Source organism: Bos indicus x Bos taurus, chromosome 13 (genome assembly GCF_003369695.1).
Source record: "Bos indicus x Bos taurus breed Angus x Brahman F1 hybrid chromosome 13, Bos_hybrid_MaternalHap_v2.0, whole genome shotgun sequence".
Classification (NCBI taxonomy): domain Eukaryota; kingdom Metazoa; phylum Chordata; class Mammalia; order Artiodactyla; family Bovidae; genus Bos; species Bos indicus x Bos taurus.
In genome coordinates, this window is record NC_040088.1 from 8,199,406 (window position 1) to 8,213,669 (window position 14,264).

General features: G+C 49.5%; 1 protein-coding gene and 1 non-coding gene across 4 annotated transcripts in view; one reads left to right on the forward strand and one right to left on the reverse strand.

Moving 5' to 3' along the window:
* SLC13A3 (solute carrier family 13 member 3) overlaps positions 1 to 14,264 on the forward strand; it is an 83,650-nt gene that overhangs the window by 62,937 nt on the left and 6,449 nt on the right. For all 3 annotated transcript variants that reach the window (XM_027558372.1, XM_027558371.1, XM_027558370.1), the window contains 3 exons: positions 622 to 726; positions 2,415 to 2,512; positions 6,608 to 6,720. In XM_027558372.1, coding sequence (XP_027414173.1) covers positions 622 to 726; positions 2,415 to 2,512; positions 6,608 to 6,720 — 316 coding nt within the window. The remainder of the gene's footprint in view (positions 1 to 621; positions 727 to 2,414; positions 2,513 to 6,607; positions 6,721 to 14,264) is intronic.
* On the reverse strand, positions 13,862 to 13,934 carry TRNAR-CCU. The gene has a single exon. It is a non-coding gene; the product is annotated as a tRNA-Arg (tRNA).

Genomic DNA, 14,264 nt, shown 5'->3' on the forward strand with positions numbered 1-14,264 from the left:
GAAAATAGCCAGGAGTCAGCAGGCCCACACACAAGGTCTGACTCTGCTACTAACTTCCCGTGTGGCCTTGGGCAAAGCATTAACCCTCTCTGGGCCCTGCTTCCTGATCTGTGAAATGGGCACATTGGGTAGATATTTACCTCAACATGTGGGGGGTTTCTCTTTTGCCTCTGTCTGCCCCTCTCTCCATGTTTGTCGCTCTGCGTAGCTGCCCCATTCTGGATATCTGACTGTTCCTCTCTTTTGCCTACCTCTCTGTTCCCGTCAGTTGCCTTTCTCTCTGTTTTTCTGACTCTGTCTGTGTCTCGCTTTCTTTCTCCCTCTGGATTGTCCCTAGGACCCTGGGAATGATATGAAGTGTTTGCAGGGAGGCAGGCCTGATGCTCAGGAAGGATGCTGGGGGAACATGGAAGCCCCAGGAAAGGAACCAGTGACACCCGGCACTCCCCGCCCTCACTCTCGGGACCGCCGAGGCACCGAACTACTACTTCTGGCTCTCAGAGGCAGGGCCTGGGCCCACTCACACCCACCACACCCAGTGGGCCCCTGCCCCAGGCCTTCCCTTGCTGCTGTCAGGCCAAAGCCCAGGGTCACCTTGGTGTTCTCATCTCTGTGTCGCAGGTTTGCCGAACAGGCCGTGTTCATCCTTTTCTGCGTGTTTGCCATCCTCCTCTTCTCCCGGGACCCGAAGTTCATCCCTGGCTGGGCCAGCCTCTTCACCCCTGGGTGAGACTCGGGACCTGTGGGATGGAGTCCAACAGGGGAGCCTCGGGGCTGGGCCGCCCGGAGCTAAGCAGGCAGTGCCGCTGGGGAGAGCTAGGCTAGGTTTCCGCCTCTCGTCCTGTGTGGTTGTTACCAGTTCCTTCTTTTGCTCTCAAAAGAGCTTAGGTTTGGGTGATAAAATATCTGGGTTCTCATGTGGTAAGAGCTCTGCCTTTGGAATCAGACAAAACTGGGTTCGAATGCCAGTCCCCCCACTACAAAGTGTGCAACCCTGAGCACGTGGTTCATTCATTCATTCTATTATTCAGTCAATCAATCAACTTTTATTGAGCACCTATTGGATGCTCAGTTGCCCCGCGGCATGTGGGATATTTCTGGACTGGGATGGAACACGTGTCCCCTGCAGGTGATTCTTAACCACTGGACCACCAGGGAAGTCCCAAAAACTTGCCTTTTTTTTTTTTTTTTAGTTTACAAGGTATCTGTTGTATTTCCATATCAAACATAACAGTTGATGTTATTTTTTATCTTTTTTTTAAATAAGCAAGGAGTACTTCATTATACATATGATAATACACAATTTATTTAAACATGTCCCTACTAAAAATCCCCCATTCTTTTTTTTGTTCTTATCAGTAATGAACATCCCAGTACATAATCTGTGTACAAGAGCCTAGTTATTCCCTGAAGATAAATTCCTAGACGTACAACAACTGGATCAAGGGGTATTCACACGTAAAGTTTTGAAACGTACTGCCAGCTCCCCCTTCAGAAAGTTTATTTTCCCACCAACAGCCTGTGTTTCTCAACATCCCCATTAGATATTGTCACCCTTTTCACGGTTTACTTGTCTATTAGCGCGTGTTTTCATCTGTGTTTCTCTATTACATTGATACTGACCATCTTTCCCAGTTTCTTGGCCATTTGAATACTCTTCTTCCCAAATGTGTGGGCTGAAAGCGTCTTTGTTGGCATTTGGCTCTGTGCTTTATTGAACTCAGAGCCAGAAATAGCTGAGTTCAAAATCATCTCTTCTACAGACCATGGTCTGGCCCTGAGCAAGTTGCTGCTGTTCTCTGAGACTCAGATTCCTTATCTGAAAGGGAAGATACCTGCCCCTGAGGACTGTCTCTGAGACTTTGGTGGGCTTGATATCCCCACAGGACACGTTGTGGATTCTTGGAAGGTGGCAGGGAGGTCTCAAGGGGCTGTGAGGTGGGCTCCATCTGGGCTCTGCTGGTGTGAGCTGCATCTCTGGGTTGCATCTTTGTGTGCTAAGCTGCCCACCCCAGGAGGAGTGCAAACAGGAGCTGAACAAATACACTCAGGGCTTCACAGGAGCCCCGGTTATAGTGATGCGTAGGGGTTCCACAGACTCCAGCCTTCTGCGGCTCTCAGATTCTCCCCTCCTTGGTCAAATCCCTCTTCCTAGGGTCCTTGAAGTGGGAGGATAAACATTGTTTGGCTCCAGCCAAGTCTAAACACCCCAGGGAGCTGTGGATAAAGAGCTTTCGCATCCACGGGCGGTTCGCGTCCCTGCCAAGCACAGTGCAGAACACAATCGTTGGCCTCCAACAACGTCCCCTTCCCAGAGGGCCTAATTCCCTTCCACAAATCCTCATTTGCAAAGCTGCCAAACCTTGGCCTGCTGACATGCCGGGGTCTCATGCTTTGGGGCCTTGTCCTTGTAGGTTCATTTCTGATGCTGTCACCGGCGTGTCGGTTGTCACCATCTTGTTCTTCTTCCCGTCACAAAAGCCGTCCCTCAAGTGGTGGTTTGACTTTAAAGGTAAGGCGGGCAAGGCCGGGGCATCGGTGGTCTGGAGCCTGGTGATCAGTGGCCTGAAGGCGGGGCCCTCCTGAGACTGACAGCCCCATTGTACAAACCACAGGATCCTGCTGCTTCCCTCTCCCTGTCTGAGCTTTTACCACGTCTGGGTACACAGCTGCCAGAAGTGACAGTCCAGGGCAAAGGTTAGCAATTAGAGTCTCTGGGTCAAACCCAGCTGGCTGGCTATTTCTGTACAGTCCCTGAACTCAGAATAATGGCTTTCACATTTTTTAAATGGTTGAAAAGAATAAATAAATATATATATATATATATATTTCTGACTCGTGAACATGACATGAAATTCAAATTTCAGTGTCCACAAATAAAATCTTTATTTCTTGAAGAAGAAATTCGTGGACATTTATTTTCTTTAGTTGTGTGAGTGCCTCTACAATAGCCTCGGCTCTGCCCAGAAAAACTCTGGGCCCAAAGCAAGAGCCTAAGGAGCCAGAGATGGAAATCTCCTGCTGGGTTCTAAATGGATAGGAAGTAGGGGGACTGCGGCAAACCTAGACCCAGGCGTTCAATTTCAGCCTCAGGAAATCACTGAGCACCCAAACCAAAGTGTCTGTGGGCTGGCCTTCAGATCTCCAGATTATGACCCCACTGGGATTTCAGCTGGTGTCTGCAGAAGAAGGTGCCAACATCTGCTGCCGGTGACAGAGGCCATGGCTGGCCCGTCACCCTCTGAGGCTGTGGGATGAGTTCTGGGCCAGAGGTCAGGACATAGGGGTTGTGATCTAACCGTCTTCTATTGCTGGGGGAAGAAAAGCATATTCCAGCGGCAGCTCCCGTTTCCAGGAGGAGTGAAGGTTTGCGTGTGTGGACCCCAAGCCTGGGGTCAGGTGGCTTAGACTGTGGGCTTTGAGGCTCTGCCACTGAACGGGATTCAGTTGTTCTCTTCCTCCCTGCTTCTCTGTCTTACTTCCAACTGGCTTTCCTCACCATCCACTCCCTTTATCATTTGTTGATCTGTTCAGACTTTCTTGGTAGCTCAGATGGTAAAGAATCCGCCTACAGTTCAGGAGACCCAGGTTCGATCCCTGGGTTAGGAAGATCCCCTGGAAAAGGGGATGGCAACCCACTCCAGTATTCTTGCCTGGAGAATTCCATGGACAGAGGAGCCTGATGGGCTACAGTCCATGGGGTCCCAAAGAGTTGGACACGACTGATTGTCTAACACTTTTTTAAACTTTTTTTTTTTTTCAGAGTTTCTCCTGTTTCTGAGCTTTGGCATCTGTAACTTCCTCTTCATTAGCGTTCCTTCCTAATTCTAGTTTCTGTTCCCTGGTAGAGTGGTCCCCCTCAGAACACCCACTTCTGCACAGTACCTACTCCCACTGCTCCTCCTACTTCCTGACCCCGGTTTCTGTCCCTCGAAGCATCAAGTCCCACACACTTTCTGCTACTCTCCTAAAGCATTGACTCCAGTACTCAACACCCATGTCTTCCACGCAGCCTTAGAGAGTGGTCCGTCAGTGCTCATGGAGAGAAAGTGACCTGATCAAGGTCACACCGCCAGTTAAAAAGAGACGGGAGGTAGACCCCAGACATCCGAGCCAAACTTGACTTTCCTCATCTTACCCACTGTCTCCCACTCCCCTGTGGGTCTGAGTGGTACTTGCAGCTCCCTTTATGATCGCTGCCCAAGCACTGAGGCTCTGCCTCCTGGGTGCTGTGCGCTGTGCTTGTGGCCTTTATGATCGCTGCCCAAGCACTGAGGCTCTGCCTCCTGGGTGCTGTGCGCTGTGCTTGTGGCTGGTGATGGCGACACGGGTGATGATGAAGAGGGGGAGGAAGGCGAGGAGGAGGCTGCTGTGGATGACACTGTTGACGTGGAGAAAGAGGATGCCCGTGATGTGGGTGATGATGATCGCTTCCACTTCCTCTCTGCCCAACAAGCTCTTCCCCCAGACATCCGAATGGCTCACTCCATCATTCTCTTCAGCCTCTGTCCTGAGGTCACCTCTCCAGAGAAGCCTTCTCTGACTACACCATCTAGAAAAGCGCTCCTCCTTTGCACTCTCAGTCTCTTTCCTATATTTTCTTTTTTTTTTCCATAGCACATAAAATTTCCCAACATGATACATTTATTGATTTATCACCTGCCTTACTTACTGGGATGTAAGCTTTCCAACAGGAGGGTTGGTTTTTTTTTTTTTTTTCCTGTTTTGGCCACTTCCATATCCTCAGGGCCTAGGGTAGGTCCCCAGTATACACTTGCTAATGAAATGACCAAGGACTCGCTCCGGGCCACACCCCGTGCTGAGCCCGTGGCACACACCGCTGCAGGTGTGCAGCCTCAAAGCCCCCGGGTCACTGTCGGAATTGGTCTTCAGAGGGGTGCTATTGCTCCCTTTGGCAGATGAGAACTTTGAAGCTCAGAGAGGTAGGGGCACTTGGCTCAAGTCACACAGCTGAATGGCAGAACCAGGACTGAATTCTAGTTCAACCTCAAAGTCTATGCCTTCAGCTCCTGCTCTAGATGGCAGAGTATAATGTAGAGCCAGAAGTGAGAAATTCAGTCAGAGGCTGCATTTATAAGAAATAGTGCCAAGCGTGGGAAGATAATAAAGCCAGTAACAGCTGACATTAACTGACTTCACCGGTGGGTCACTTTTTCAGACCTTGGGTGCCTCTTTAGTGAAATACTATTTTATCACCTAAAGGCCAAGGGCCGGGCTACCTGATGTCTTCCTCACACTTGGGTTTGGCCCACGAATCCGATGGCAGTGTGTGACATCAGAACCACATGTATACACCCATGGGCTGCGTGCATCTTGTGCGTGCTAAGTCGCTTCAGTCATGTCCGACTCTTTATGACCCCAGGGACTGTTTAGTAGAGGGGCTTTGTTAAGTATTAAGTAAGGGGCTTTGGATTGTCTTTATTATCCAGTTAGAAACTTTTGTTTTAGATAACCATGCTATAAAATTTTGAAAAACACCAAAAAGGGGAAACAAAAATATCAAAGAGTGTTTAACCAGGGACTGTCCTGGCAGCGGGGGAACCTTGAATGGGTCAGACCCATCCTCCTCCAGGGAGGCTGCTGGCAGCCTGCAGTGAGAAGGCCCGGTTCCAGGGAGCTTACTCGGTGCCAGGCACTGGGCTCCGTGTGTTGTATATATCATCTGACAAGTGTTTATGGAGTGACTTCCAGGTGCCAGGCAGCTGTGAACTGAACCGAAATGTCCCTCCGTCCACAGCTCCATCACTGCCTCATCAGTGCCCACAAGGACCTACCAGCTTCCATTATCGTGTCAGGGGTCAGCTGAGGATATGGGGGCTCTGAGAGGCAAGGTCATGTTCCAGGGACCCGCAGCAAACCAAGGTCCAGGAGGATGCTCTCAGTGCAGGGATGACAAACTATCACCCGTGAGCCAAATCCGGCTGCCCCCCGCTTTGAAAATAGAATTTCGTGGAAACGCTGCCCCGTCCACGTGTGTCTGCCGTCTCTGTGGCTGCTTCCATGCTTCCATGGCAGCCTGACCACAACAGAGACCTGCAGAGCCTGAATTAGTACCTCTCCAGCCCTTTACAGCAGACGTTAGCCAGCCCCTTGTTCTATCCACTGCAGACATCCCTGCTTTTGAAGAAATACAATTTGCCTCATGATTCCATGGACCAGACATTCCCTCGGTTTCTACTCTCCTGAATTTGCTTCCTCTTTTTTTCTGAACACGTTCAGTTACAAAAGAGGACCTTTTCTCGTGTAAACGAGGGTGAAAGTAACACTTACCCAGAAGGGCTTTTAGGAACTGAAAGGATGCTCTGCATGTGAATTGTGCAATTTCAGAAGATTCTGAGTACAGCAAATGCTCCGTCATGATGTTTGTGTCTTTTTTCCCTGAAACTCCTAAATGGGATGCTGAAGCCAGATTGTGGCTTCCGGGAGACCCCTGTGTGTCCCCACGGAGATGGGGCTCCAGGGGCTGATGTTCCCTCCTCCGGTTGAGGGTCCTGAGAATGTGTCGGGTCCCTTCCCTGCCCGGGGTAGGGGGTAGTGGGAGGAGCTGGGTATCCCCTCCCAAGCTGAGTGTCTTCTCTCCGCCCAGCTCCCAACACAGAGACAGTGCCCTTGCTGACGTGGAAGAGGGCTCAGGACACAGTGCCCTGGAACATCATCCTTCTCCTGGGAGGGGGCTTTGCCATGGCCAAAGGCTGCGAGGTAAGAGGGGCAGGCAGCAGGCAGCTCGGGGAGGTGAGCGCCCATCCTGGGGCAGCTGCAAGCGTGGGGCTGAGCAAGCCACACAGCCGCCCCATCTCCCATGTGGGGGTGATCACAGCTCCGTGCCGTGCCTGGTGCTGCCCAGAGAGAGAGGAAAATGGTACAGTGTGGGACCTCGAGGAGCTGGCAGTGAGTGTTGTGCCAGAACTGCTAACACTAATATCATGACCCGAGGGGCCTGTGCGAACAGAGGACTCACCCTAGCAGGCTGACCCTCCACAGGCACTGTTCAACGTGCTGTACGCATGTTAGTGTGTTTAAACCTCCCAGCAAGCCTATGAGGTAGATGCCCCCATTATCCCCGTTCTGTAGATTTGCAAACTGAGGCACAGAGAGGTAAAGTAATTTGCCTAAGGCCACACAGCTATGTCCTCAGGATTAGAGGCCAGGTAGTTTGGCTCTAGGGCCCAGATATTATGAATATTAACTACGTGGTGTTACTATTAATGTGGTTCTAAAGGGCTGTGTGAAACTCCAATACTTTGGCCCCCTCATGCGAAGAGTTGACTCACTGGAAAAGACCCTGATGCTGGGAGGGATTGGGGGCAGGAGGAGAAGGGGACGACAGAGGATGAGATGGCTGGATGGCATCACCGACTCGATGGACATGAGTTTGGGTAAACTCCAGGAGTTGGTGATGGACAGGGAGGCCTGGTGTGCCTGGTGTGCGGTTCATGGGGTTGCAAAGAGTCAGACACGAATGAGCGACTGAACTGAACTGAACTGAAAGGGCTCTGTGAGCACAGAGGCAGAGCCAGGACTAGACTGAGGTGAGCGAGGCACTGACAGAGAAGAATTTGGGGAGGCACATGTTCTCAGCACAGCCAGACCTGCTCAGTGGAAGTGCAGCCTCAATGTCCAACATGTAGTAACCTATTAGCTCATGAAGTCTCCACACTGACCCTCAGGGCTAGAGAATATTTTTATCCCCATTTTACAGGTAGGAAAACTGAGGCCTGGAAAAATTAAGCAGCTCTCTTAATGTCATGCAGTTGCCCTCTGCTTAGGCGGTGAGGTTTGAACTCCAGTCCATCTGATTTCAGAGTCCAGCCTCCTAACACTCATTCTTGAGAACTTCCCAAGTGCCAGGCACCACGGGAAGCGCTATGCAAATATTGACTCTGCTAATCTTCAAAGGCACCGCTGAAGTAGATGTGTGGTCATCTTCCTTTCAAAGATGAAACAGAGGCAACTCAAGGCTGAATAAGTTGCCAATGTTTGTGCAGCCAAAAGCCGGCAGAGTGGTATTTGAACCCATAGCTCATGAAGCTGGGCCCCACCCTACCCCAAGATTTCAAAACCACAGCTGGTTAAGGGTCAATCGGAAATTAAGGTAAAAGAAGCTGAAATTACTTCTCAGATTGCTTACTTTTTAAAATTCAGGATTTTAAAAATATTATTTATTTATTTTTATTTGGCTGTTTTGGGTCTTTTTTAAGCCATTGAGTAGTGTCCGACTCTTTGCGACCACATGGACTGTAGCCTACCAGGCACCTCTGTCCTGGCGAGCGTACTGGAGTGGGTTGCTATTTCCTTCTCCAGGGGATATTCCCAACCCAGGGATCAAACTTAGGTCTCCCGCATTGCAGGCAGACGCTTTACCATCTGAGCCACCGGTCTTAGCTGTGTCACACAGGATCTTCCGTGGCAGCACACCAATTCTCTAAATGTGGCACACGGGCTCCAGAGCATGAGGGAACACAGCGGGCAGAGCTGGGATTTGAACTTGTCGGACTCCTCTCACTACTGCCTCTTGCTTGGGACATATCAGGGAAGGCTTCCAGTAGGAAGTGGCATGTTAGCCAGGTAAATTAGGAGGCTGTGCAGGGCAAAGGTGGAAAGCATGGGCGGTGGACCCAGACCATCTGGGTTGGAGTCAGTCCTACACCTCTGAGCTGTGTGCCTCCATTTCCTAATCTGTAAAATGGGCACAGTAATGGTGCCCATCGCATAGAGTTGTTACAGTTACTAAGTGGGTTGGAAAAGTGGAGGTTCTTGCCCTGAGCAACTTGGTGGAAATGGTGCCATTTAATGAGAGGCCCTTGCCTCACCCTGAGCCTGACCTACACCCCAGAGGCTTCTATGCGGTCAGAGTGGTAGACAAAGCCCGGCTCGCAGTGGGGGCTGGGCTGCAGGACCGCTGAGCATGCTGAGGAGGCCAGTCTGGCTCCCGGCCCAGCCTTGGGCAGCCGGCCGGGGTTTCTGTGCAATAAAGACTTTGTGTGACAGTGGCCCCCTCCCCCAACCCCTGCTCACACCATCCCCTCCCCAGGCGGCCTGTCCCAGGAGGGACCAGAGTGCTCATGGCACGTCCTATTTCCCAGCCCCGGCCTAATGCCCTCACCAGGTTGCTGCCAGGCCTCCCGGGGCTTGGAGGCCCTCGGGCTGGGCCCACAGGGAGCCTGGATGTGTAGATGCCCACCTGCTGGTTCTGAGGGGCTGGAAGCAGACCCCAGTGCTTGCGCTGAGCTGGAGTAACTTGCTTAAACCTGCCTGATGCTCTCACCAGTCTCCTCCTGCTGCAAAGCTGTCCATGCCTCCCCCATGTAGTTAGACTCTAGTCTGAAGGTTTGCCTGGACCTCCAGAGAACAGCCCCCACCCATCACCCCGACATCAGCTCTTATCTCTGTCCCCTGAGGGCTCCTCTCCAGCCCCACTGGCCTGCTCCTCGGCCACACTAAACTCATTTGCACCCCAGGACCTTTGCACCGGCTTCCTCTCTGCCGAATGCTCCTCCCTGAGATCTCTGAGTCCTTACCCTCAGGTCTCGGCTTCAAGGTCACATCCTCAGAGAAACCCTCTCTGGCACCATATCTAAGGTAGCCTCCCCTCCACACACAGCCCCCATCTCTCTCTCTTATCACCCTGATTACTTCCTGTAGCCATATCTACTCCTCAGGTTGTGGACTTCCCTGGTGGCTCAGTGGTAAACAATCTGGCTGCCAATGCAGGAGGTGCAGGTTCAATCCCTGGGTTGGGAAGACCACCCCCGACCCTGGAGAAGGAAATGGCAACCTACTCCAGGATTCTCGCCTGGGAAATCCCACTGACAGTGGAGCCTGGCAAACTACAGTTTATGGGGGTCACAAAAGAGTCGGACACGATTTATCAACTAAACAGCAAACAACAACCCGCCCCCACCCCCCCAGGAAACCCTGTTCATTTGTTTATTGGTGTCTCTCTTACTAGAATGTAAGCTCCATGAGGGCAAGGACCATATCTGTCTTCTTCATTGCTCTTCTAGGCATCTAGAAAAGTCCTGGTACTTAACATGCTCTCTCAGTAAGTATTTGTTGGACATGACCTGTAAATGGGATGTTCTGAGGACTGATGACATGATGGATGGCGGCTAACGCAGAGGGCTCGCCACTTTTATTGTTGTTATAGTTTTACTGTCTCATGAATTAAAAATTGGTCTAATTCTGGCACCTTCATGCATATCTCATTTAATCTCTATCCACAACAATCTACACATATATTCAGGTGATACAAGTTGATATTAAATCAGGGTGGAACGGACCCTATCAGTTCAGTTCAGTCGCTCAGTTGTGTCCAACTTTTTGCGACCCCATGAACCGCAACATACCAGGCCTTCCTGTCCATCACCAACTCCCGGAGTCCACCCAAACCCATGTCCATTGTGTCGGTGATGCCATCCAACCATCTCACTCTGTCGTTCCCTTCTCCTCCTGCCCTCAATCTTTCCCAGCATCAGGGTCTTTTCAAATGAGTCAGCTCTTCTCATCAGGTGGCCAAAGTATTGGAGTTTCAGCTTCAACATCAGTCCTTCCAATGAACACACAGGACTGATCTCCTTTAGGATGGACTAGTTGGATCTCCCTGAAGTCCAAGGGACTCTCAAGAGTCTTCTCCAACACCACAGTTCAAAAGCATCAACTCTTCTGCGCTCAGCTTTCTTTATAGTCCAACTCTCACATCCATACATGACCACTGGAAAAACCATAGCCTTGACTAGACAGACCTTTGTTGGCAAAGTAATATCTCTGCTTTTTAATATGCTGTCTAGGTTGGTCATAACTTTCCTTCCAAGGAGTAAGCATCTTCTAATTTCATGGCTGCAATCACCATCTGCAGTGATTTTGGAGCCCAGAAAAATAAAGTTTGACACTGTTTCCACTGTTTCCCCATCTATTTCCCATGAAGTGATGGGACCGGATGCCATGATCTTCATTTTCTGAATGTTGAGCTTTAAGCCAATTTTTTCACTCTCCTCTTTCACTTTCATCAAGAGGCTCTTTAGTTCTTCTTCACTTTCTGCCATAAGGGTGGTGTCATCTGCATATCTGAGGTTATTGATATTTCTCATGGCAATCTTGATTCCAGCTTGTGCTTCCTCCAGCCCAGCGTTTCTCATGATGTACTCTGCATATAAATTAAATAAGCAGGGTGACAATATACAGCCTTGATGTACTCCTTTTCCTATTTGGAACCAGTCTGTTGTTCCATGTCCAGTTCTAACTGTTGCTTCCTGACCTGCATATAGGTTTCTCAAGAGGCAGGTCAGGTGGTCTTGTATCCCCATCTCTTTCAGAATTTTCCACAGTTTATTGTGATCCACACAGTCAAAGGCTTTGGCACAGTCAATAAAGCAGAAGTAGATGTTTTTCTGGAATTCTCTTGCTTTTTCCATGATCCAGTGGATGTTGGCAATTTGATTTCTGGTTCCTCTGCCTTTTCTAAAACCAGCTTGAACATCTGGAAGTTCACGGTTCACATATTGCTGAAGCCTGGCTTAGAAAATTTTAAGCATCACTTTACTAGCATGTGAGATGAGTGCAATTGTGTGGTAGTTTGAGCATTCTTTGGCATTGCCTTTCTTTGGGATTGGAATGAAAACTGACCTTTTCCAGTCCTGTGGCCACTGCTGAGTTAGACCCTATAGGCAAGTAGAAGCATGTGTATTCTCCTGAATCCCTCATTTTCTGCTGGAGAGTTGTTATTATTGCTGTTCTTACTGTTCTTATCATTTTATTGGAGAGGTAGCATTATGAAGTAAGAGCCAGATTCTGAGCGCAAAATTCCAAACTCATTTCACTTATTTGAGCATATTACAACCTCTTTGTGCCTCGGTTTCATCAACCATAAAATATGGATAACTGTACCACTTCATTCCTGCCAGGTGGCACAGTGGTAAAGACTCTGCCTACCAATGTAGGAGATGCAGAAGACACAGGTTTGTTCCTGGAGAAGGGCATGGCAACCCACTCCAGTATTCTTGCCTGGAGAATCCCATGGACAGAAGAGGCTGGTGGGCTACAGTTCATGGAGTCACAAACAATTGGGGGCACACGCACCCACATCACCACTCCTTCGTGGAATTGTCCTGAGGATTAATAAGTTAATGTTAGCAAAGTACTGAGGCGACTTCTCAGCATAGAATCAGCACTGTATTAAGTGTTTGTTAAATTAAATAAGTAATAGTAAGCCCTGTTTGGTACTTATTATATACAGGAATTGTTTTTACCTGTACTTTGAAGAAAGCAAGGAGCAGAGATGTCCATTTCCTTGCCCAGTGCCACACAGCTTGTAAGCAGTACAATGGTTTGAATGCTCATGCATGTGCATGCAGTCTTTTCTTCTTTTCCTCTAATCAAGTTCACTGGCTCTCTCCACTTAAGAATTCTATTTTTTTTAGTATCAGTCTTTTGTAAAATATTTATTACTTTACTTATTTATTTAATTTGGCCGCACTGGATTTTGGTTGTGGCATAAAGGGTCTTTAGTTGCATCTTAACCGCAGGACCAGCAGGGAAGTCCCTACCTAAGAATTCTTACGTCGAGTTGTGCACACACGGCTGAGCCTACTGTCTTTCAGATCAGATCAGATCAGATCAGTTGCTCAGTCGTGTCTGACTCTTTGCGACCCCATGAATCGCAGCACGCCAGGCCTCCCTGTCCCTCACCAACTCCCGGAGTTCACTCAGACTCACGTCCATCGAGTCAGTGATGCCATCCAACCATCTCATCCTCTGTCATCCCCTTCTCCTCCTGCCCCCAATCCCTCCCAGCATCAGAGTCTTTTCCAACGAGTCAACTCTTCACGTGAGGTGGCCAAAGTACTGGAGTTTCAGCTTTAGCATCATTCCTTCCAAAGAAATCCCAGGGCTGATCTCCTTCAGAATGGACTGGTTGGATCTCCTTGCAGTCCAAGGGACTCTTAAGAGTCTTCTCCAACACCACAGTTCGAAAGCATCAATTCTTTGGTGCTCAGCCTTCTTCACAGTCCAACTCTCACATCCATACATGACCACTGGAAAAACCATAGCCTCGACTAGACGAACCTTTGTTGGCAAAGTAATGTCTCTGCTTTTGAATATGCTATCTAGGTTGGTCATAACTTTCCTTCCAAGGAGTAAGCATCTTTTAATTTCATGGCTGCAGTCACCATCTGTAGTGATTTTGGAGCCCAGAAAAATAAAGTCTGACATTATGAGGCCTTTAAAGAGATTTTTCAAGGGTTTTCTATAGAGACTTCAACCTGAAACATTTCATTTCTACCATAACACCCTCCTTTAAGATCTGATCCTTCTGTATATCAGCGAAATCAGGAAGAAAGGACCTCATAGAAGCGAGAAAGGAGGAGAAAGAAGGGTCACCGTCCTGCCAGCTCTGTCTTCCCCTCTCATGCTGCACCAGTGGCCTCAGGCACCTCTTGGCACCCCTGGGGGCTATAAGGAACAGTTTGACAACCACTACTCAAGGCAGTTTCTTGAGTGTCCCATCACTGCTGATATCTCGTGACTTGATGCCACTAATAGGCAATGGCAGGTTTGGGGCACTTACCTGGTACCCAAGCATTTTTATAAGAGCTTTAGAGATTAGTTCCTTTTCTCCCAACCATAACCCCTAAAGTGAAAGTTGTCCAGTCGTGTCCGAATCTTTGTGACCCCATGGACTGTACAGTTCCTGGAATTCTCCAGGCCAGAATACCGGAGTGGGTAGCCTTTCCCTTCTCCAGGGGATCTTTCCCAACCCAGGAATCAAACCCAGGTCTCCTGCATTGAAGGTGGATTCTTTACCAACTGAGCCACAAGAGAAGCCCAAATGTTGAAGAACAGCTGCCCAACGTGGGGCTCGAACCCACAATGCTGGGATCAGGAGTCCCACGCTCTACCAGCTGAACTAGCCGGGTGGGTCTGTAACCCCGAGGACAAGCACTATCGCATCTCAGTTTACAGATAAGGACCTGAGGCACAGAGAGGTTTAGTTACTTGCCAAGGAAGACACAGCAGAATGGATGAAGGTTGGGGAACAAGCCTAATCTGCTTCCAGAGCCCTTTCTCCTCACCTCCTGGGCATACCGCCTCTGCCCTTGCAAGTTGCTGGTCCTGGAGTCCCTGGGAAAACCTTGTGGCTGTGTGTTTCCATGGAAACAGAGCTTCCGATTCCTAAGGGAACAGGAAAGAGCAGGTGAAGCCCCTTGAGTCCCCTCGAGAGCCCCTGGTCAGGGGCGGGGGGGTCT